At 37.6% G+C, this 25650-nt stretch overlaps 1 protein-coding gene across 7 annotated transcripts in view; it reads right to left on the bottom strand.

Moving 5' to 3' along the window:
• The window catches only part of LRBA (LPS responsive beige-like anchor protein), a 712651-nt gene that overhangs the window by 537180 nt on the left and 149821 nt on the right, over window positions 1-25650 (bottom strand). For all 7 annotated transcript variants that reach the window (XR_014812812.1, XR_014812814.1, XR_014812813.1 and 4 more), the window contains exons 23-30: window positions 21246-22304; window positions 19910-20085; window positions 18562-18715; window positions 17977-18157; window positions 15328-15455; window positions 14468-14575; window positions 9477-9636; window positions 4653-5100 (exon numbers count right to left, since the gene is read on the bottom strand). Coding sequence is in view for 4 of the 7 variants with exons in the window: in XM_021100637.2 (XP_020956296.1) it covers window positions 4653-5100; window positions 9477-9636; window positions 14468-14575; window positions 15328-15455; window positions 17977-18157; window positions 18562-18715; window positions 19910-20085; window positions 21246-22304 (2414 nt within the window). In the remaining 3 variants the exon portion in view is untranslated. The remainder of the gene's footprint in view (window positions 1-4652; window positions 5101-9476; window positions 9637-14467; window positions 14576-15327; window positions 15456-17976; window positions 18158-18561; window positions 18716-19909; window positions 20086-21245; window positions 22305-25650) is intronic.

Below are 25650 nucleotides of genomic sequence, written 5' to 3'. Positions count from 1 at the left end.
TTCGGAATTACATCAGTTTGAAACATCACAAACTTTCACGTAAATGCTATTTTCTTTTAACATACAAACTTCACTAAAGAAGAAAAGGGCATTTTAAGCCTAGTACTTTAGTCCCTAAGGATCTAGTCGAAAAACCAGACAAGCCCTTGAACTTTATCAAGATAAATCCTTGGCATCCACTAATCACCAGAGAGGATCTTCAAATTAGATAAGAGCAAGAATTCTGGCATGGGAATGAACACAAACACCTTGCCATCCACAAGGGCCCACCCCCTGGCAGGGGTTCAGCAAGGTTCTACTGTGTAGCTGTTACTCTCAACTTTCCAGCTACTGCTTGGAAGTTGATAATTCTTAAGATATGAGGAGAGTTGTGATTTCTGACACAGCATTCCAGAGATAAATCCATGATCAGAGGGATGCCTTGAAATTCTCCAAGATATTCCTCTGGTCTAAAGCTGCATGAAAACAGTTTCTCAAAAGGTGTCTCTTGCTAAGAAAAAGGGGGTGAGGGGGGATCAGAAGTTTGCTTGCTTTCAGACAATACGTTAAATGCATACCAGACATGCTAGTTTCAAATAACATCCTAAAAAATGCTATCACCAAAATTCCCCTTTGTTTTCTATTTCAATAAACCCCTTAAAATGTATTCCTTAAGCACACTTTCCTAAATAAACTCATAACCTAATCACTGAAGGTAGCACTATGGCATAGACAATGTCTACACTAAAAAGAAATAAATGCCAAAAATACATGAAATTCGGCACATTTATAAGGAAACAGCTTTGAGTATATTAGTAAGATATATTAAATTTAAAAATCTACCTTTAATTTCTAACTACTTCTAACTATTCAATCTAAGATTAATACAAATTTAAGCAAATTGTGAATTTTAAAAAACCTAATGATTTACATACACCTCTTCTCACCCTCAAAATATAGCCACTGCAGTTTGTTGTATACTCTTTGAGGCATATGAGAACATGCATATTTTTTTAATGATCATGAATTCCAAATTAAATTGTACTCTGCTTTTTCCATTTAATAATAGATGTTCAACATCATTTTACATCAATAGATAGGGGTGCCCTTTTCTCTCATTAATGGCTGCAGAATATTAACTATATGTATAGAAAACAACACATGTAACCAATTCTTCATAAACTGGCAACTACATTTGCACAGCACAGCTAAATGACAGCGTGTAAAGTCCATCCTCCATGGTTTAAATCTTAGCTCCACCATTTATTAGCATAAGAGTTTAAGCTAATTATTTACTTTCCCTATGCCTCAGATTCTTTACCTGTAAAATAAGAATAAATATAGCATCTATCTATCCATCCAGCAACATACCTATTATAAAATGTATGGTAATAAACCTTCACAAAGTAAAAGCTCAACACATATTAGCTTCATTATGAAATTCCTCTTGCATGAAGAAAACTATTTTTGGCCACACCCACAGCATGTGAAAGCTTCTGCGCCAGGGGTCGAACCTGCGCCACAGCTACCACAGCAGTGACCCAAGCTGCTTCAGTGGACAAAGTCAGATCCTTAACTGGCTGTGCCACAAGGGAACTCCACAAAAACATTTTATACTTGCATGTATCTTCTGTATAAACTTTTAAAGATGTAACTAAGTTTATACATTTTAAGTTTTAATTAAAATTAACTGCCAATTTTCTCTTGAACAGACTATACCAATATGCCCTCAATGTTTTTTCATACCCTCATTAAGAATAGGTATCATCTTTTAAATTTCTGAATTTCTTCATGCTAAGGCCTATAGATTAATATATCTTCAATATCATCTCACACCAGTATATAGTGCTCTGCTTTTTTTCTCTTTAACAGCTGTATAGTATTACTTTTTTTTTTTTTTTTTTTTTTTTTTTTTGTCTTTTTGCCTTTTCTAGGGCTGCTTCCCATGGCATATGGAGGTTCCCAGGCTAGGGGTCAAATCGGAGCTGTAGTCACCGGCCTACACCAGAGCCACAGCAACGTGGGATCCAAGCCGCATCTGCAACCTACATCACAGCTCACAGCAACGCCGGATGCTTAACCCACTGAGCAAGGGCAGGGATCGAACCCGCAACCTTATGGTTCCTAGTCGGATTCATTAACCACTGTGCCACGATGGGAACTCCAGTATTACATAATTTAAAGATAAGGAAATTGAGGCTCAGGAAGATGAGGTAACTTGTCCCAATTCACTAGTAAGTGATAGAGCCACAACTCAAAACTCAGTTTTGTCTGATTTCTAGAGTCAATATCCTAACTCTCATATTACAAAGCCTAATTTAAAAAAGGGAAAAGATATTTGAATCTAACAGATACTATATCTATAATGTCATATTTTATATATATATATATATATATATATATATATATATATATACACACACACACACACCAAATGCTGTTTACCTGGAAATTAGACTCTGTCAATCTTATCATACCAGGACCTTGACCTAATCTTTAAACAAAAATAGAGGGAAAAAGATGACAGAGGATGATGGCAAAAAGATTTTCCATTAAAATTATATATTCCCTGTGTTCTTTCAGAACATCTTAATTACAGAAATAGTGTTAACCAGCTTGTATATCTAATTCACCAACAAGGAAATGAGATAAAACACAGAGAATAGGAGATACAAAGAAATAAACAACCAGGAGTTCCCGTCGTGGTGCAGTGGTTAACGAATCCAACTAGGAACCATGAGGTTGCGGGTTCGATCCCTGCCCTTGCTCAGAGGGTTAACGATCCGGCGTTGCCATGAGCTGTGGTGTAGGTCGCAGACGCAGCTCGGATCCTGTGTTGCTGTGGCTCTGGCATAGGCTGGCAGCTATAGCTCTGATTCGACCCCTAGCCTGGGAACCACCATATGCCGCGAGAGAGGCCCACGAAAAGGCAAAAAGACCAAAAAAAAAAAAAAGAAATAAACAACCAGACAAATGGAAATTATGAGAAGGATATCTTAAAAGAAACCAGAAGCTAATGGGAAGGTATTCCCACTGGCCAAATCAGAGATAATCTGAGCATCAATGTAAATAACAGACAAAATTCACTGAATAAAACAGGAAACCAGAGGCCATATAATCAATGTGCTGAATTCCTCTGATGAGGATAAGAGTTTCCTAGCACCACTTCACAAGAAGTATCTTAACGGTGGAAAAACCTCGGAGATAGCATTTTAATAAATGATCAGAATGACTATGACCAGTAATGAGATAAAACTATGTGCCACTTGTTAGAATACAATTGCAAGAAACAGTGTTACTTCTGTGATATGATTGCCAAAGATGCTTTAACTTGAATCTCATCCTGAGGAAACATTAGACAGACCTAAACTGAGGGACAATCTACAAAATAGCTAGGCTCTCATCTTCAAAAGCATCAAGATCAGGAGCTCCTGTTGTGGCTCAGCGGAAATGAATCTGACTAGTATCCATGAGGATGTAGGTCCGATCCCTGGCCTCACTCAGTGGGTTAAGGATCCAGCATTGCCGCAAGCTGTGTTGTAGGTCACAGACATGGCTCGGATCTGGCATTGCTGTGGCTGTGGCGCAGGCCCACGGCTAGAGCTCTGATTTGACCCCTAGCCTGGGAACCTCCATACGCCACTGATGCGGCCCCAAAAAGACAAACAAAAAACAAAAAGTGTCAAAATGATTAAATTCTGAGAAAGACTAAAGAACTGTTCTGTCAGATGGAAAGAGAATAAAGAGACAGAACAAAATAGAACACATAATTCTGATTTTGATCCTTCTATTACAAGGAGCATATTGAGAAGATTAGTGAAACTTGAAAAGTGTTTGAGGATTTGAAGGTAGTATTATATCCCTGTTAATGTCCTTATTTTGATGAATGTATTGTGGTTCTGTAAAAAAATAATAAAATATTCAAAGGGATGGAGTCTTGTAACAACTTTCCTTCAAATGATTTAATCTGAAGAAAATTTTCAGGCTATATAGCCAACAGTTTCTTAGGTCAGCAGAATCAAGAAAGTCAGAAATCTACACTAAGCTTTCTCAAGCTGTCAAGACGATGAACACTTTGTTGAATTCCTAGGTGTTAGAATCCATAGATTCCCATTTGTTTTCACAAAGGCTGGCACAGCACTGAAGTAAGGGAGTGAAAGGTGACCATTTTTAAGTACAGGTGATTTCTCAGCTGCAACAAAGAAAAAATTATTTAATATACAACTTGCCAATGTAATATTTAAAAAAATTCTTTTGGCCACACCTGCAGCATATGTAAGTTCCTGAGACAGGGATCAAATCCAAGCTGCAGCTACGCACTATACCACAACTATAGCAACACCAAACCATTAACACACTGCACCAAGCCAAGGATCAAATCCACACTCCAGCAGCAACCAAGGCACTGTAGAGACAATGCTGGGTCTTCAACCCACTGTGCCACAGCAGGAACTCCTCAAATTATTTTTAAATAATCTTATTATGTTGATAATTAAAAGTCTGAAATGACACACAAACCATACTACAAAATATCCTTATAATTTTTAAGATCAAAGCATCCCTTCTTAATGCTGAAGCTACAAAATCTAACAGCTAAGTTAAATTCCTGTTTACGCTTTAAATCTTTATCATATATTTACAAGCATACCAAAACAAAAGACTATACACAGTACCTGTCAAAAGATCTGAACTGCACAGGTTGTTCAACAGACAGATCACCAAGCACTCCGAGACAGGTTGGTGGCAGAAGGGCAGGATCCACTGTGACTCCATCTGCTGGTATGTTAACCAAGCTTCGGAGAATATCCTTCACATTGACGTTTTTTGAGACTGAAACTGATGCTGCAGCCTTGTTATCCGACTCATGGCCTCCATCATTTTTGGATTCCTGAGACTTATTCACCTCCAAAGAAAGAGTGCAGAGCACCTCACTGATTGCATCCGGGCCTGCACTGACACTTGGAGATGCTACAGGAGGAGTAATGTCCACGTTGCTTCCTGAACCTGTAGCTGTTTCTTCCCCAATGCCTGAGTCCCTCCTCCGAGCAGATGATGTGCTTTCAGATTCTTCCACTGATGGTGGAGTTAATGGACTGAGTGCTGCTGATGAGCTTTCTACATCTTACCCAGAAAAAAAAAAAGAAAAGAAAAGTACAAATTTAAAAATTGAGACCTCATTTGAAACAGGTACATTCAGTCCTACTAGCCATCTACTACTTTAAATTATGAAATATACGGCATGTTCCAAAAGGCAAAAACAAGGAGTTAAGGACTCGGCATTGTCACTGCTATGGCACAGGTTTGAGCCTCAGCCTGGGAACATCAAAAAAAAAAAAAAAAAAAGGCAAAAAAAAATTAAATAATCTAAAAAATGTACTGATGGTTAAAACAGATGTTTTTAAAAAACAAAAAATTAAAAAATTTAAAAAAAAAACATACAGACAAAAAAGGAGTTCCCACCATGGCGCGGCAGAAACGAATCTGACTAGGAACCATGAGGTAGCGGGTTCAATCCCTGACCTCGATCAGTGGGTTAAGGATCCAGCATTGCCATGAGCTGTGGTGTAGGTCATAGACGCAGCTTGCATCTGACGTTGCTGTGGCTTCAATTAGACCCCTAGCGTGGGAACCTCTATATGCCACAGGCATAGCCCTGAAAGGGAAAAAAAAAAAAAAAAAAAAAAAAAAGCACAAAAAAAAATAGATGCTTTTATAAGATAACAGTATTAATAATAAATAATGATAATAAAATATATGAGAAAACCCCAAACGGAACCTGATATACCATATAATCAAAATAGATGGTTTAACAAAGTAATAGCAGTAATAATAAATAATGATAATAAAATATATGAGAAAACCCCAAACTGAATCTGACATTACCAATGGGTAGCAGCAACACAAGGTTAAAGCCATTGCCCTTCAGGAAAAAGTCCCAAGTCCTTAAGCTGAAGTACAAGGTTCTTCAATAATACGAGCCTACTAGGATGTAAACTTCTTCAGGGTGGGGAATTTGTCTCCTTGAACACTTCATCTCCAGCACCTATGACAATGCCTGGGCCTACAACAATGCCTGGCAATGGTAGGTGGTCAGTAAATATCTTTCGGATGACTATTCATCTCCACTTTTACCTCTTGCTGCTCATGCCATAACACATGATAACTGTGTTTGCAATCTACTAAACATGGGACAATGTTTTGGGCTTCTGTACCTTATACATTAGCATTTCTTTCAACAGTAATCCTAAGACCTCTACTTCAAACATGGTTTCTACTGCTAGAAAACTTGTTATGCCTCCTACATGCATGAATGATTCAATGATCCTTAAAATCTAGTTCAACAAGGAACACTACCTTTTCTATTTGATTTTCATTCTCTCCAATCAGGCATTCACTCCATTCCAACAAAAATGCTCCATCTTGCTAAACCCAAAGGTCAGTTCTCAGTCCTAACAGCACTTGACAGAACAGCAGCAACTGACTCGTCCCTCCAATGAAATCACATTTTTTTCAATTGGCATACAAGACAGGATGCTCTCCTGGTTCCTCATCTACTACCATCCTGAGTGGTTCCTTCTCAATTTCCTTTACTTTTCCCTGATTCCTTAATCTGGAAGGACTTAAATCTCAGTTCTTATCAACATTTATTTCCTTAGTGGTCTCAGTCACTATCAAAGTTTTAAATATCACTATTACAAAAAAAAAGATTGTTTTATATATAACAGGATAGTCTACGTTTTCTTTTATATGTCTAAAAGATACTGCAGGAGTTCCTGTCATGGCTCAGTGGAAAGGAATCTGACTAGTATCCATCAATCTAGGATCCAGGTTCAATCCCTGGCCTGGATCAGTGGGTTAAGGATCCAGCACTGCCATGAGCTGTACTGTAGAATGTAGATGCTGTGGAATTGCTGTGGCTGTGGCATAGGCTAGGGGCTACAGCTCCGATTCAACCCCTAGTGTGTGAACCTCCATATGCCATGGGTATGATCCTAAAAAGACCAAAAAAAACAAAAAAAAACCAAAACAAAACAAAAAAAACAAAAAACTGCGAACTCAACAAGTTGAAAAATGAATTTCTTATCTTACTCTGAATATGTTTCACCTTGACTCTATCTATCTGGAACATATACTCACTTTTTTGACTATCTTCTACTTTTTTCTTTTTTTTGAGGTACTGCACAAATATTTATTGGATAAATACATCGCCTTTGTTGGGTAGCAGCACTGCTATAACTACAATAGCTGCTTCTCTAACTATACATCTATAACTGGCAGCTATTTCTGTAACTCTAATTATAATAGCTATCCATTAAAAAATGTCTCTTATGAGAGAATGTAAGTTATTTATTCTATACCACAAATGCTGAGATAAACAAAAATGTTTAATATTTTCGTTGTAAAGAATATTTTCTCACTTATCTTTAGATAGCTCATGTAAAGAACAGAAATCAACTCCCAATTGCAATTAACTACATGGTATTTAAAATAAATTAATATTTAGCTATTAATAAAAATAAATGTATTAGATGCATTCAAGATGGCGGAATAAAAGGACTAGAGCTCAACCTCTCTTCTAAAAACAACAAAATTCACAACTAAAGACTGACCATTCTTCACCCAAATGGACTGGACACCTTAAAAAAGATACCTGACTCCAGAAGAAAAAGAGGAAGACACATCAAGAGGTAGGAGGGGTGATTTTACCATATAAACAACCCCATACCTCCTGGGTGGGAAACTCCACAGACTGGAAACTAACTGGTTCACAGAGACTCACCTACAGGAGTGAGAATTCTGAGCCCCACATCAAACCCTCACGTGCAGAGATCCGGCACGGGGAGAAAGAGCCCCTGGAGCATCTGGCATTGAAGGCCAGTGGGGCTTGTGCGCAGGAGCTCCACGGGACTGGGGAAACGGAGACCCCATTTTTAAAAGGTGCACACAGACTTTCACGTGCACTGGGTCCCAGGGCAAAGCAAAGTCTCCATGGGAATCTGGGTCAAACCTGACTGCAGTTCTTGGAGGACATCCTGGGAAAACAGGGCTGAAGGGAAGGACATTGAAAGCAAAGCTCTCAGGAATATTCATCAGCATGCCTTTCTCCAGAGGTGGCCATTTTGGGAAAATCTGGCCCCACCCATCAGTCAGTGCTGAGAAGCCCCAGGGCAAACAACAACCCAGGTGGGATCACAGCCCCACCCCTCAGTAAACAGGCTGCCTAAAGACCCCTCAGACACACAGCTGCCCCTAATCCCCTCCAGAGACTAAGCCCCACCCACCAGCGGGATTAGAATCAGCTCCACCTACCAGTGAGCAGGCATCAGCCCCTCCCATCAGGAAGCCCACAGCAAGCCCCCCATACCGACTTCAGCCACAAAGGGGGCAGCCATCAGAAGTAAGAAAGACTACAATTCTATTATCTGTAAAATGGTCACCACACCAAAAACCTATAAAAATGAAAAGACAGATGAGGGAGAAAGGAAAAACCCCAGAAAAACAGCTAAGTGATGAGGAGATTCTCAGCCTCCAGGAAAAAGACTTTAGACTGTTGATGTGGAAGATGATGCAAGACATTGGAAATAAACTGGAGGCAAAGATGGATAACTTACAGGGAACACTGACCAAAGTGATACAAGATATAAAACTTAAACAAGAAGAGATGCGAAATACAATAACTGAAATAAAAAATTCACTAGAAGCAGCTAACAGCAGAATATACGAGGCAGAAGAACGAATAAGCGAGGTGGAGGACAGATTAATGGAAATTATGGATGCAGAACGAAAAAGAGAAAAAAGATTGAAAACAAATGAAGAGAGTCTCAGAGAACTCTGGGACAACGTGAAATGCACCAACATCCATATTATAGGGGTGCCAGAAGGAGAAGAGAGAGAGACAGGGACAGAAAAAATATTCCAAGAGATAATAGCCGAAAACTTCCCTCACATGGGAAAGGACCCACTCACTCCAATCCAGGAAGCACAACGAGTACCATATAAAATAAACCCAAGAAGGAATACACTGAGACCCATATTAATCTAACTGACCAAAATTAAAGACAAAGAGAAAATCTTGAAAGCAGCTAGGGAAAAGAAACAAGTAACATACAAGGGAACCCCGATAAGGATATTGGCAGATTTTTCAGCAGAAACTCTGCAGGCCAGAAGGGAGTGGCATGATATACTTAATGTGATGAAAGGAAAAAACCTCCAACCAAGAATACTCTACCCAGCAAGGCTCTCCTTCAGATTTGAAGGAGAAATCAAAACCTTCACAGATAAGCAAAAGCTGAGAGAATTCGGCAACACTAAACCAGCCTTACAAATACTAAAGGAACTTCTCTAGGCAGAAAAGAACAAGAAAAGGAAAAAAAAATAAACATATCTTCTCACTTTATATATAAACTGATTTAAATTCCAGAATCAGTATTTTCACTATGGTAAGTAAGTAATGTTTTACTTGAATTTTGGATGCCAGGGAAGATACAGAAACTTACCAGGAACTGATAAATTCTCACTCTCACTACCACGTTCCTTAAATGACTGGCCAGGCCTTTCATTTTGGGGTTCCAAAATATCTCTGTATTTCGAGACCATAAGAACAGAGATAAAGTATACAACTGCCAAGGCCAAAAATTGAGCTTGTTTGCTATCCTCCTGGGGAAAAATAAAAGGAGTTGATCATGCCACTATTAAATAACACATTTTAATCTTATTTTACGTGACAACATTAAATTTAAAACATGTTCACAAATCTTTCAGTAAACAAGGAAATAGTAATTCACCTGAGCAAAAATTAGGCAAAGACTCCTTGCAAAATGCCTATAAATGGGAGGTTTTGTACTTGTGAAACAGGAAAAGAGAGGTAGCTCATTTTCTTAAGTTAAAAATGAAGAAATATATCCTTATACATATATATTTTTTTTCTTTATCTTTTTAGGGCCACACCTGCAGCACACAGAAAGAAGTTCCCAGTCTAGGGGTTAAATCAGAGCTGTAGCCACTGGCCTACACCACAGCCATAGCAACGCCAGATCCAAACCACATCTGCGAACTACACCACAGCTTACAGCAATGCCAGATCCTTAACCCACTAAGTGAGGCCAGGGATCAAACCTGCGTCCTCATGGATACTAGTTGGGTTCGTTACCACTGAGCCATGATGCGTACTCCATGTCCTTATTTTATAAATTAATCAGGAGTTCCTGCTGCGGCAGTGGAAATGAACCCAACTAGTATCCATAAGGATTCAGGTTTGATCCCTGGCCTCGTTCAGTGGGTTAAGGATCCGGCATTGCCATGAGCTGTGGTATAGGTTGCAGACATGGCTCAGATCCCTCATTTCTGTGGCTGTGGTGTAGGCTGGCAGCTGTGCAATTGGACCTCTAGCCTGGGAACATCCATATGCTGTGGGTGCAGCCCTAAAAAGCAAAAAAAAATAAAAAAATTAAAAGTTAATCAAAGAGCAATTATCATTACATAAAAATAATTACTTTTATTTCTAACCATAAATATTAAAATGATTTTTAAAATCACAATAACTGTTTTCCTAAAAGACAAACTTTCAAAATAAGAAAAAAAGTAAGGTTATCTGACTGGATGCCAAAGAAATTCTCAAGAGCATTTTAAAATGGTACAGACAACCAAGTATCGAGGACTGAAAATATAGTGTTTGCCAAAGGAAAACCAGACTGATCTCTATAAAGAGGTCCAGGCTCGGAGTTCCCGTCATGACACAGTGGTTAATGAATCCGACTAGGAACCATGAGGTTGCGGGTTTGGTTCCTGGCCTTGCTCAGGGGGTTAAGGATCTGGCGTTGTCGTGAGCTGTGGTGTAGGTTGCAGAGGCAGCTCGGATCCCACACTGCTGTGGCTCTGGTGTAGGCCGGTGGCTACAGCTCCAATTAGACCCTTAGCCTGGGAAACTCCATATGGTACAGGAGCAGCCCTAGAAATGGCAAAAAAAAAAAAAAAAAAGGTCCAGGCTTTATCTCGGCTCTCCAGATCACCTACGTATCTGTGTATCAATGATCCCTTCATCTAGTCAAAGTCTCCATTTTCATTTTCAAAGGAACTCTACACACATCACTAATTTTGATAACTTTTCAAAATAAGTTTGAACTTAAAGGAAAAACTCCAATTCATTCATCAAATCATGAAAACTAAAGGTACCTCAAAAGTAGCAAATGAATTGAGGATAAGCAAAACAAAAAACACTGTTGCCTAGCAGATAAATAAATGGAAACTGGGGAGTTCCCGCCATGGTGCAACAGAAACGAATCTGACTAGGAACCACGAGTTTGCATGGCCTCACTCAGTGGGTTAAGGATCTGGCATTGTCATGAGCTGTGGTATAGGTCGCAGACACATCTCAGATCTGGTGTTGCTGTGGCTCTGGCATAGGCCAGCAACACTAGGTCCGATTAGACCGCTAGCCTAGGAACCTCCATATGCTGCAGGTGCGGCCCTAAAAAGACAAAAAGAAAAAAAAAAATCAACAAGTATCAAAAGTTTTGGTCATAATTTCAGAGAAGAAAAATGAGATTTCAGGCTTTACATGAACAAACCCACTAGATAACATTTTTAGACATATTCATAATCTGATAAGAATCCATGGTTCTTTGTAGGTTCATGCGTTAGACTTTATTAGTCTTGATAGAAAAAAACATACATCCATTTTTCCTTTTTTATTAACCATCCCTTGCCACACAATCCTACCCCATATTATAACTTCTAATGATATCAACATTAAAAATGTAGGCAAATAATTTACTTGGTCTTCTTAATCTGTTATAAATTATTTATACCTATCTAAATCTTTATTTGGCCCATTAATATGTTCAATGTTTACTACAGTACGAAGTTCATAGTATATGCATGATTTGTGTCCAAATAAAAAATATCCTTATGCTAAAGTCCTAACTCCTGGAACAAATTTGTTTTCAATTGAGGCTGTCATTTATTGAATACCTACTGTGAGTCAGGCACTGTGCTATATATCATATACATTCATTAATCCATTTAAACCAGATGAGGCTTAGAGAAGTTAAGCAATTTACCTAAGGGCATTTAGTAAGTGAAAAAGCAAATCTGAACTCAGAGTGATTAAAAACATTAGATCTTAACCTCAGGATAATAATTTCTTTATATGCCCAGTCTTAGGTCATTTCTTTTTTATTCAAACTTTGCTTATGCCAGAAGAGGCTCTGGAATGTAGTTTGGGAGATAAAATCTTTCCTCTTTTCTAAAATTCCTATAAGGTGATTATGTAACTTTTATACTTGCCCCAAAAAACTAAAGTTGTTTGTTATTTTCAGAAATGACATGGTAGATATTGCTGTGGTCTCTACATGTGAGTGGAAAAAGAACTTTCTGGATTTAAAGCAAGGTGTAGAAAAGACAAGTTTATTGAAGCAAGAGATACTGTTAACACAGTGGGCCCACTTCCTCATAATCAGGGAGAGCTGACTCTGGGCACATGGTCATGTCTGCTTTTATAGCCCAAAGACAAAGGAGTGGGAGAAGTGGTCTTGCCGTACACCTGTTGACCTGCTGGTTGGCTGGGGAAGGCTGGAGTCTTCTGATACATTTGCTGGTTGGCTGGGGAAGGCTGGAGTCTTCTGATACATTTGCTGGTTGGTCGGGGCAGTATACTGTCCCTATATGGTGGGGTAAGGAGTGGGCAACATACCTTTTCTACTGGAGGGCAGGAAGGAGTAGGCCAGGTTGATCAAGGGGAGGAGGTGAAGAGTGGGCCACATACCTAGGAGGGGGCAGGAAGGAGCAGGCCAAGTTGCTGGGGTGGGAAGGTCCTTAGGAACATTGTAACTATTACAGTGAGGTAGGTGGGATGATAAGGGTCTGGCACTTCTTATCTCTGCTGGAGGCTTTTTAAGTTTTATCTCCTTGGAGAAGTCTTAAAGTTCCACAGACATAGGAGACACTCTAATTATCTGTCTACATATTGTGATATAATAACTGATTAGAAAGTTCCAAAGAACCAAATCATAGAGACCAGGGTGACGAATTGTGATTTCATTTTAAGTACTGTGGGAAGCCATTAGAGAATTTTTAAAACCAAAGAATTACATCACTGAGTCTATATTTTTAAAGTTTATTCTAGGAAAAACAAAGCTATGGGGCAACAGACTCAACACCTGTTCCAAGAAAAGAGAGTGGGAAGAAAAGAAAACAGTCATATTTGGTCCCCAAATGGACCTGAGTCAGTGGGTTCTAAAAAATTAAAGTTGATTTCTTAATTAAAGGAATAATAACAGCTACCAAAAAGCAAAAAAAAAAAAAAAAAAAAAAAAATGAGATCAAAGGAGGCAGTATAACAAAATGGAAAAGACCAATATTTTAAGAATCAGATTCCCTAGGTCCTTAACCACCTCTACCTCTCATCTTAATAGATTATTTAAGCTAATTCTTAGAGGATTATTCTTGAATTAAATGAGATAATACATATAAAACATCCAGTTCTATGCTAAATATGTAGTAAGTATTCAAAACCATTAGCTAATAACTACTAACTATAACTACTTTTAACAAATTCACATGCATAAACCTTAGTGAAAAATCAAGAGAGGACTAGAATACTGGAAAAGGAGGAAGAAAGAATAAAATTTGAAGTTATACAGTTTATTTTTAAAAACATATATAAAATAGAGCAGCTAGTATTTAACATGCAGTATATCAGTATATACTAATGATACTAATGATAATATTCTAAATACTAGTGAGTAGGATTACAAATGATTATTTTCATGTTCATACTTTTATATATGACTTAATACAATTCCTACATGAAATTCTACCATACTACATATCACAATGAGCTTTAGACAGCATTTTTCACCTTTAAAAAATGTGAAACACCACACACACCATTTCACTGCCTACTTTAATATCACATAACACTTTCAGGAGTTCCCCTGTGACCCAGTGGGTTAAAGATATGGCATTGTCACTGTTTTGGCGTGGGTTCAACCCCTGGAATGGAAAGAGGCCATGGATGTAGTCCCCCACCCCCAAAAAAAGAAAAGAAAAAAAAAAAAAAAAACAAACATTCAGAGCACAGATTCTGGAGTGAGAATGACAGGTTTGAATCCTATCATTTACTAGCACCATTAGCTTGAACAAATTTCTTGAGCTCTCTGTGCCTCAAATTCCTCATTTCTAAAATGGGAATTACAAAGTACACAACTCAAGAAGTTGCTGGAATTAATGAGAACATAAGAATCACAGTGCTTACTATGTAATAATGTGTTACTCTTGTTAGTTAATTATTCTGATATATTAGCTCCATTTGTATAAACAATAGTTTTTCAAAACCTAAGATTCTAAAATCATTGTCAAGAAAACTGGTATCTGGCCCTTCTTTACTCAACTATTTTATATCACAAAGAGTATTCGCTCTCAATACTTTGGGTCTAGGAGAAAAGGTATATCAGCCAAGAGAATATGTGAAAGAAATACTCTAACTTACGATGTCTCTGAAGACAACTGCCCTGAGTCGATTAATATCCATGTCTTGCAGAAGCCTGTCAAAATCTCTTACTGGAGATATGCCACCAGTTATGATGTCCACTGGACTCTATTTAAGACAAAAACAAATATATATAAATATGCACATTGGGAGTTCCCATGATGGTGAAGCGGAAAAGAATCCAACTAGGAACCATGAGGTTTCGGGTTCAATCCCTGGCCTCGCTCAGTGGGTTAAAGATCTGGCATTGCCGTGAGCTGTGATGTAGGTCACAGATGTGGCTCAGATCCTATGTAGCTGTAGCTGTGGTGTAGGTTGGAAGCTGTAGCTCCGATTTGACCCCTAGCCTGAGAACCTCCATATGCCATGAGTGTGGCCCTGAAAAGAAAAAATAAAAAATAATTAATTAAATGCACATTGCATAGATATTTTAGAAAATAAACACACTATCTTCCACAGGCTATAACATTGTTTTTCCCAGTTTATTTTCCAACTTCTTTCTCTCTCCTTTTTTGGGGGGGCTGCCAGGATGGAGGTGGGAGGTATAGAAGAGAGTCATGAAGGAAAAAATTTTCATGCTAACTCAACAAGCACATGAATTACAAACTGACACATCTGAAGGAAAAGGTATTATGGACATAAGGAAAGTAAACATTTGGAAAAGCAGACAAGACTGAGCATAAGCAAATCCTTACTGTATATTTAAGCAAATATTTGAGGGCTTCGTCCACAGACTAAAATAACTATTTTAAGACCTCTGTTAGATTTATTTAACTTTATGTTGAAATATACAAATAAATTTAAGGTCTTAATCATAAAATAAGAAAATTCTTTTTAATTTAATTATTCTGTACACTTACCTTTGCTCCAGATTTCCCCATGGAAATCAGGCTATGTGTTGTTTTCTGGCCTTTTCCCGTATCACCTTTATTTTTGAGCTGTGAATGCTGTTGACACTCTAAGCAATTCCTTACTGCCACGGCGCACACTGTAATTTATTTTAAGGAAAATATTGGGCAAGAAGATAAAATTATATCTAAGATTATGAAACCTCTAAAAATCACCTATATGACTTTATTTGAAAGAGATTACCCTCAGCAAATTCCTAAAATGTCCCTAGACTTTATCACCTACTGTTTGTTTTCCGACTTTGTTAGTTACTCTGTCAGGGCTCACTGCTAAAAGAGAATCAGTTCAGGAACCTTAATAAACACTTGTACTGTTTCTTAGATCTCACATAAGCTACTTAGAATAATCTTTTATGAAGGAAAAGATAGGGAAGAAAAAATGCAAAAGGTATAAGAAAATAGAGTAAATTACATTGCCATCATCTAGTCCAGGATAAAAACCTTCAATTATTTTCATTAAAGTACAATAGTTAAACTAGAAATTTGCACATTTTTCTTAAAATTTTTATCATTACATCGTGATATTAACAGATATTGACAGAATGCATAGCATTAAAAGGAATATTCTACATTTTACTGGTTTTCATTAAAATTCTTTACAAGTTAGGGGACAGATAAGAGATTGTGATTACTATACAATCCAAAATTAACTCTCTATCTCACTTATCGGGCAGTTAATTCAAGTTATTTAGAAATTAATTTTTAATATTAAATGATGGATTAGGTTGTGCTTAGTTGGCTATGAACTGCTTGATATCATGTATTTAGCTCAATTTCCAACCAAATTGTTAACAAGGAAGGTACTGAACTCAACCAGAGTTGAGAGAGGAAAAAGGGAGAAAAAACGAGGAACAAAATAGCCAACTTAAGTGGGAATGACTATCACATGATTAGAAGTGTATTCTTTTTAAGAAAGTCAAAAGGTTTTAAAATTGGCATATACAAAAACAACAGATTCTAAATATTTTCATTCAATTACTTACATAAAGTTTAAGGGTATATCCTATAACCGAGTATGAACACTAGATATATTCAAATTCCAACTACCAAATTTATAGCTTTTGAAATTTTCAATAAATTTCCTAATTTCTCTGATCTCAAATTACCTCGTGAATAAAAGGCAGAAAATATAAATGAATGAGTGGATGGGAGGCAATGATATCTGACTCAATGTGAAAATCAGTAATGACAAATGACAGTAGTCAGTCAATAAATGATAGCTTTTGTTTCGCTGTGCTCACCTTTTGAATCTCTCTCAATTAAAATTTTAAAACAACTTCCTAAAAATAGTATACCAAGTTCTTTAGAGCATCCTAAGTTTAAAAGTACTCTGAATAAGGAGTTCTCATCATTGATCAGTGGAAATGAATCTCACTAGCATCCACGGTGAGGTTCGATCCCTGGCCTCAACTCAGTGGGTTAAGGTCTGGCGTGCCATGACCCGTGGTGTAGGTCGCAGAGGTGGCTCAGATGTGGCGTTGCTATGGCTGTGGCATAGCCAGTGGCTACAGCTCCAATTGGACCCTAGCCTGGGAACCTCCATATGCCGCAGGTACAGCTCCAAACACACACACACACACACACACACACACACACACACACACAAAGTACTTTGAATAGGATTTTGAGTAAAAATAATAATTGTACCAGAAATACTAAGTATACATATATCTGTTTATATTACAGATATTCTTGCTAAATATGGGGAAGCATTTCGTTAACTAGATTTTCAACTGCTGATGTTATATTTTCATAGGTGCCTTATTTCTGATCTGTTTTCATATGGCCATGGGTCCTAAAGATTTTGCTTCCATTTCTTAGTCCCCTCTCACTCCTCCTACTCCTCTCCACTTAATAAGCAAATTATTAACAAAGTCTCAATATTTACGACTAGATACAGGAAACCTGTGTGGAAAAAATTTTTTTTCTTCACCTAAGGAAATTCAGGTATCACTAAAAATTTGTTTATATATTTAAACTTTAACCTAAAGGAAGAACTGCCTCTAGGAAAAGAACAGAGGTTTAATAATCTCATTAACTGCACTAATGAATTATTATTACTTATTTGGATAAAGGCTATACTTGAATGAGGTTAGTTTAGAACCTTGCTACTCAGGTGTGTTTGTAAGAAAATCAGCATCAGCATTACCTGGAACTTGCTAGAAAGGCAATTTTAGGTCTTATCCCAGACCTGTATAATCTAATCAGCATTTTAGTAAGAGCTCTGGAGATTCATGTATACAAATCATCTTAAAATCTGAGAAGCACCACTTTAAAGCAAAAAAAAAAAAAAGAAAGAAAGAAAGAAAGAGAAAAAAAAGATGGGGGTGAGGGGAGATAATGCTGACCAAAATCAATTCTCCCAAACTGCAGAAACTTTTAAGACGTGTTCTTCCATTTCTATCCAACATTTTGCTATACACTATACTATAGTCCAGTACATACACAGTCCTTCTCTTTGGACATTAAAAAACAGCATAAGACAAACTGCCCAGCACACATTTTCTCACCAACAGGTGAACAGAAATATGCAATTTAATATGTCTGGATTACTGAAAAATTTTTAAGTAAATTTGTAAGTAATGAGTTTTAACAGCTCACCCAGTCGCAGACACTGCCGCAAAATTCCTCCAGATGACATATTTTTTTCAGCTTCAATTTCAGTAAAGCCAAGAGAACTTGCAAATATAAGCACATCCACAAGGCTGATTAGTCTCTGCAAAAATGTCACAGAGGCTTCTATTGAAAGGCCTTGAGTAGGTTCAATATTCTCCAGCTCATGCTGTAAGGAATAAAATGTGCAAGTCATATGTGTATCCTGATACAAATCAAATTTTATGATACATTCCCCAAATTTCTAAATTTTATAAAAAGCCAGTCTTTCAGAAATCTAGTTCAATAGAGAGGTTTCCTTGTCATCTGATATAAAAAAAAAAAATACATGCAGGTAAAACAGTGTCAATCATATTCTTTACTACCTGATTCACCCCTAAGAATTCAACATTCTTTTTGGTCCTTTTGGTCCTGAAAGAGATTCTAAGGTCCTTTCAAGTAATTGTAAAAGATTCTGTTGCTTTTGAATTACAGAACCTATGATGCATAGTAACCACCATATTCAAGTTTTAATCAGTAAAAATGCTTAAGTCACATTTTCAAACCAATTTTATACAGTAGTTGAGTCCTTACTGTAGCCGACGTAGCAGCTGAAAGCAACGGCAGTATTCCCCCACAAGCCATAATCATACTGTCCATCACTTGAGAGATGAGATGAATTGTGTTGTGGACAAAGATGACATTGTCACTGCTATTCACGAAGTCCATAACTGTCTTTGTTGAATGGCTGTCCAAAGACAAACGATGTTTACTGATAAAGCTAAAGAAAGGAAATCACAATTTGCCTACTTGAGGGAAGGGAGGATAAGAAGGTGCTTTAGCTGAGGAAGGTGAAAGCTGAGGAAAGATAATGATGCAGTAGGCATTTGAGGAGCTATAAATGTCCTCAAAAAATGTAGACCAATCCATATCAGCCATTACTATCCACGCCCTTTCAGTGCTGAATCATAAATGCTATTCACCTTCACTTGAGAAAAAAAAGTTGAACTAAATTATCCTTCAGTAAGAACAAAATTAAGAAGTCATGTGACAAAAATTAAGAGATAAACAGTGCTAAATGTGCTTTTAAATATGAATTTTCTAATACCATTTTCTTAGACAATGCCACGAACTGTCTTCAAACAGAGTAAGAGTAGTATATAAAGAACAATAAACAAATTAGGTATCTTTAAAATCATAAATCATACAATGGAGGATAAACTGAAATACACAGAATTTTTTTTTTTTTTTTTTTGTCTTTTTACAGCCACAACTGTGGCATTTGGAAGTGCCTGGGCTAGGGGTCAAATCAGAGCTGCAGCTGCTAGCCTATGCCACAGACTTCTTATACTAAAAATACATTGGAAAATTAGATATTTTACATAAATCCTTTTTTTTTTTTTTTTTAAGGGTTGCTCCTGTGGCATATGGAAGTTCCTAGGCTAGGGACTGAATTGGAACTACAGCTGCAGGCCTATGCCACAGCTGCAGCAATTCAAGATTCAAGCTGTATTTGCAACCTACACCACAGCTGACAGCAACACGGGATCCATAACTCACTGAGGGAGGCCACGGATAAAACCCGCATCCTCAAGGATACTAATCAGGTTCTTAACCTGCGGAGTCACAATAGGGAACCCCCGCTTTTTTTCTAACTACGTCTAGAAATAAACTCACCTGGTATATTCACATTCAGGTATATGCTATCCAATATGCTACAGAAAACATTAAGCAAATTTTTTAAAAGAAAAATCTCTGATTTTCAAGTTTTTATAACCCAAATATGGCAGGTCATTTTTAGAACAGAGAATTAACATCAATTCAATAAAACACTACCATAGAAAACGACTTAAATTAATTGCGAAATATTAACTATATAAATTTCTTTGAAAACAAAGACTAAAATGTATACTCATCTTCTATAATAAATACATGTACAAACCTTCTCCACATCTGTATATCTGTTTCTATTGAAAATAGTAGATCAGTGAGCAAACGCTGATGCATCTGGGACCATCTGAACTCAGGTATACGAAACATAGATCTAGAATCCCTTCTTTGTCCATTAACTGCATCTGGTGCCGTTCCACGCCCTGGCTGCTCCTGTTGCCTTGACATCTAAAGAGGAAGTTAAAAAGAGTAATAAAATAAGTTCAACTTCAAAGGAAGGCATTAATAATTTCACAGCTTCTATGCAACTCTTCTAACAAATACATTTCAAGATAATAAGACACCAAATTAGAGAAAAATTATCAGTGAGTAATAACATTAGGTACATTTAAAGCAAAATTATAAAGAATGCTAAATTACCACAATTCAGCAGTAATTAGCCCTGAACCATGTTAGTATTATCATCAGCTAATGTAGCATCTTACAAAAGAATCAAGTTTTGGGTTTCGGGAGTTCTGTGCCACGGTGTGTTAAGAATCCAACAGCAGTGGCTATGGAGATGCAGGTTTGATCCCTTGCCCAGTGCAGTGAGTTAAAGGATCCAGCGTTGCCATAGCTGAGGCCTGGATTCAATCCCTGGACCAGGAACTTCCATATGCTACAGGTGCAGCCATAAAATTTAAAAAAAAATTTTTTTTAGGTTTTGAATACTAATATGAAAGAAGGGCTGTATCTGTATTATAAATTGGCTATAATTAAGAAAAAAAATAAAGACAACAGAATGAAGACTAAACCAACAAAAAAGGAAGGAGTGAGAGCAATAAGAGATAGTGAAGTGGGAATTAATAACATGCAAATAACCACTGTGTCATGAATCATTCTGAGATATCGGCAAAGGTGGAGGCTGTGCCTTCGTATCTCACAAAGGCTTTCCCTCCTACAAAAGTAAACACACCCCAGGAAACAATTTTAAACTACATACTTTGTATATAAAATTATACACTGGTGGTGGTTCTGCAGGAAGGTAGCCCTAGATTGTGCTGAAAAACTAATGTGCTAACTATGACTAGGTCATCAAAAATGGGTAAAAGGCAAGTATTTCCAATATTTGCTTTATATGTTAAAAATACACTAATTTTGAAACTTGAAAGTAGTCATTTTTAATGATACTTTAGTGAAAATAATAATAAAAACTGCCATTTAACAAGCTCATACTAAAAGCCAAACCCTGTGTTAAAGAACTATAACCTTTACATTCGTTGTATTTATGTAATTACAAATAGGGTATGAACCAATTCCAAAGTAAAATAAAATAAAATGCAAGTATATAAACTTGTTCTGTTTTAACTCAATGAAATGCACTTCAAGAAAACAATAAATACAATCACCTCAAGCACAGGTTGATGAGGCTGAGGTGCTTCCATGTTCGTACTGGCTTTCAATTCCAGTCTTTCAGTATCTGTAGCAACACTGGAAACATCCAGCCTAGCAATCCTCTGCTCAGAAGTAGTCGGAGACTCGAAGATGTCACCATGAGAATCACTAATTACTTTGGTTTCTCCAGCAAAGCTGGTTGTTTCCTCCCCTTCCTTCAGCACCTGACCAATGTCTGATGGTCCAGTTGCCTGGGAAGCAGGAGTGCCTGGTGAGGTAGCTGAAGACCCTGATGCTGTCATAGTCAAGATTCCAGAATCTTTAGGATCGTGAGTTTCAGCATCAGTTTGTTTCTTGCTTGCAGGCTCTTCCTCTTGAAATACTAATTTGTGCTCATTATTAAACATGTCTAGTCTTTCACTGGCTTCAGAAGCAGCTGTAGATAAACTATTGTCTTGGAGCTCTGTGGATGGACTGGCTTCCTCAGAAGGACTACTTTCTACCTTCAGTTCTACGTAATCATCATCATCTTCTTCCTCTACCATGGACTTATCCAATACTTCAGGCACCTCTGAACTATCTTCTTCTGAAGGAGAATTTATGGAAGCAGTTACTTCACTGACAGTCATTACATCTTTGTCAGTTGTTTTAAAAGAATTAGAGGAAATAGCCATGGCTTCTGTCATATCAGAGGATACTTCTAAACTCCCTGCATTAATTGTTTCATTTGTCAGTGTTTCTTCTAGAGGGACTTCATCAAGAAATTCCTGATTGTTTTGCCCAGTTTTCCTCTCTTCATTAGATGTACCGCAAGTCTGCAGTTCAGCACTGGATGCAGATTCTACTGAGCTTGTCTTCTCAAGACTTGACTTTTCGTCACTGTTTCTGGTGATATGAGAGGGCACAGGAGAATCCTTTGTATCTGATTGCTGGGATCCTACATTAACATCCCCGCTAATGCCAGAGACCGCTTGATCTGGACTTGAGGAACACGGCCCTATTTCCTCATCAACTTTTCCCTGGTGTTCCCTAAATACACTGGCAAGATTTTCTTTGTGTATTTCAAAAGTGACCTAGATGAAAAACATACAAGCAGTCAAAATATGCAGAAAAAAAAAAAGGGATTAAGGCAAGTAGAACATAAAAATACTTAATTTTTCAAATATATGGTTTATATAATGTAATAAGACAACTTTAATATCTTTGTCTCATAAAATGATAAATAAAAGGTAAGTCAATCACAAAAATCTGAAGAGTCAAAAAATTACAGCCATTCTTAGTGCTAACAGGTAGCATAGCATCAAATAATAACAAGAACATAGTTATTTAGCCTATTCTTAAAGATTTATAATCTAGGAAAGAGTACACTATTCTATTGACCTCTATAACTTATACCAGGATCTAAGTACATAACTTTGGGAAGTGTTTTGTGTGCTCTCTAATACACTGTTTCAAGTGCAATGAAAATTCATTTTCCAATGATTTATTCTCAGGAAAGATTTTCAAATATCAATTAATTTTGTTTACTTTATATATTATGCATATTATATGCTTAAATATTATTATATTATATATTACAGCAACTTCCTACGTGTTTATTAAGCTAATAAAACTTTTGCTTACTAAGCTAAGGAATACAAATTTTTTTAAGAACGGAGAAAAAAATCCAACTCTGACCCAAAGGTCAACCATTATATTCAAAGTTGAACTGTTCACAAATTGTCTGAAAGTTCTAGTTAATCCATGGATGCCTCTGTTCATTCCACGTGTATGTTGTATGTGAGAGATTACTATGTATTCAGCATTGTGAACATCCTCATATCATGCTTAGCCTTTTACTCAAATGGAAAAAAATTCAAGGTTAAAGTATAAAAGAGTGTTGTGATTTTTAATGTCAAAAGGCTTATAATTTTCTTATCTCACATTAAGGATTATTAAATTACAGCCACCATTATGTGCACTAGTGAGAGTTTTAATGGGAACATCTCTCAAAAAAAAAGTATAAAACATGAAGAAAGGGAGTTCCCGTCGTGGCGCAGTGGTTAACGAATCCGACTAGGAACCATGAGGTTGCGGGTTCGATCCCTGCCCTTGCTCAGTGGGTTAACGATCCGGCGTTGCCGTGAGCTGTGGTGTAGGTTGCAGACGCGGCTCGGATCCAGCGTTGCTGTGGCTCTGGCGTAGGCCGGTGGCTACAGCTCCGATTCAACCCCTAGCCTGGGAACCTCCATATGCCGTGGGAGCGGCCCAAGAAATAGCAACAACAACAACAACAAAAAAAAAAAAAAAGGACAAAAAGACAAAAAAAAAAAAAAAAAAAAAAAAAAAAAAAAACATGAAGAAAGTATAGGCATAAGTATAGCTTGTCAATGCTAGGTTTGCTCACATAACCTACATTATGATAACATATAATAAATAAATTGGGAGATCCCCCCATTGCTCAGTGGAAATGAATCTGACTCGTATCCATGGGAATGCAGGTTTAATCCATGGCATCACTCCATGGGTTAAGAATCCGGTGTTGCCATGAGCTGCCATGTAGGTTGCAGATGCAGCTCAGATCCCACGTTGCTGTGGCTGTGGTGTAGGCCAGCAACTGCAGCTCCTGTTCAACCTCAAGCCTGGGAACCTCCATATGCTGAAGGTGTGGCCCTAAAAAGACTAAATAAATAAATAAATAAATAAATAAAAACTAAATAATAATAAATTGAATCTTGAATCAAAAAACCTTTATCTAGCTCTAGTACAGGAGGACAGCAGTAGATAACAAAAGAAGAGACGAGTGTTCATGCCCAGATTGACAGGCCTTTTTGAATCAAAGGTGTGTATGCACATGGGTATAAGGCAAACAAAATTATAAACAGTGCACAATATACACAGTCCCATTAGCTAGCCTTTTCTCATGACATATATAGTACCTTCTTGCCCATAACGTGGTATAGCTACAAATAAAACTGTTTAGGAAATAAACATTTTCCTCACTTGAATATTTGGGGAACTTTTTTGAATATTTCAAAGTGAAATGCATATATTCAAGACCACAGCATAATACAGTATAGTAACATCAACAAAATATCAATGTATTTTACACCCAAAAGGCTGGTATCTTCTTTGAACTAAGTTCTTTATTTTACTGACCAATTCCTCACGTATTCATTCATGCAAATACATAATATCATGTCATAATAAGAGTGGAGAAAAAAAGGAGGTGGAAAATAGCAGAAGATGACAATCTAGATGAGAAGGGTATATTTTACCAGGGTAGCTGGGGAAAGTCTCTGACGATGTTATATTTGAACAGAGACAAGAATAAAGTGAGAGAGAAAGTTACATGAATATCAAACAAAAAGAGTTTTAGGCCAAAGGAAGAAAAAATATAAAAGCCCTAGAGGCAAAATAAGCTTGATTTGTTTGAGGAATAAGAAGAAATCAGCAGACAGAGAAGTGTAGAAGATAAGGTCAGGGATGCAGCCACTGGCTAGATCATGATTACAGAGCACTATAGACCGTGTTAAAGACTTTGACTTTTATCCTGAGTTTCAAAGAGCCATTAGAGATTTCTGAATAAGAGAAAGACATGAGGGGAGTTCCTGTGGTGGCTCAGTGGTTAACGAATCCGACTAGGAACCATGAGGTCTCAGGTTTGATCCCTGGTCTCGCTCAGTGGGTTAAGGATACGGCGTTGCCGTGAACTGTGGTGTAGGTTGCAGACACGGCTCGGATCCCACATTGCTGTGGCTCCAGTGTAGGCTGGCGGCTACAGCTCTGATTAGACCCCTAGCCTGGGAACCTCCATATGCCACAGTACAGCCATAGAAAAGGCAAAAAGACCAAAAAAAAAAAAAAGAGGGAGAGAGAGAGAGAGGAAGACATGATCTTCCTCTTTTTTTTTTAAACTAAAATGATGGTTTTTAATGAGAACAAGAGGCACAGCTACAATTACACAGTCTGACACAAAAAACTCGCAGGTTATCAGGAGTTGGAAGGTTACTGAAATAATGAGGGTAACAGAGGGTTCAGGAAGAAAGCTGCTCTAGAATCTCAGGAGCCTGGCTAACACAGCCTCCCCTTACATCCTGTCTGTGCTCACTCACCCCTTGAGTCCATCTTGCCAGGCCCAAAGCCACCTCTGTCCCCACCCTCCAGGCCTCCCCAGAAGCCCCCATGGTCCCCAGCGCAGCCTCAGTAGCCACCCTGATCATACGATCATCCCCTCATCCCCATAGTTCACCCCCATGTGAGAGCCTCCTCAGGTATCATCTAGTCCATGTGCCACCCTCAAATGATTTTAAGGAGATCACTTTGGCACTGACACAACAATTACCATTATCGAAAGAAGGCAAGTTACATACTATCAACCTCATAGTGATTTTGAAAATACCTAGTATTACAGAAGAAGTTTAGTTTTCAATAATCATT

This window comes from Sus scrofa, chromosome 8, assembly GCF_054392235.1.
Source record: "Sus scrofa isolate SSC_HxYL_T2T_F1_AM1 chromosome 8, Sscrofa_HxYL_maternal_Yorkshire_Landrace_v2.0, whole genome shotgun sequence".
Lineage (NCBI taxonomy): Eukaryota > Metazoa > Chordata > Mammalia > Artiodactyla > Suidae > Sus > Sus scrofa.
The sequence above is the reverse complement of the archived record's forward strand: the minus strand, read 5'-3'. Positions and strand labels throughout refer to the sequence as shown.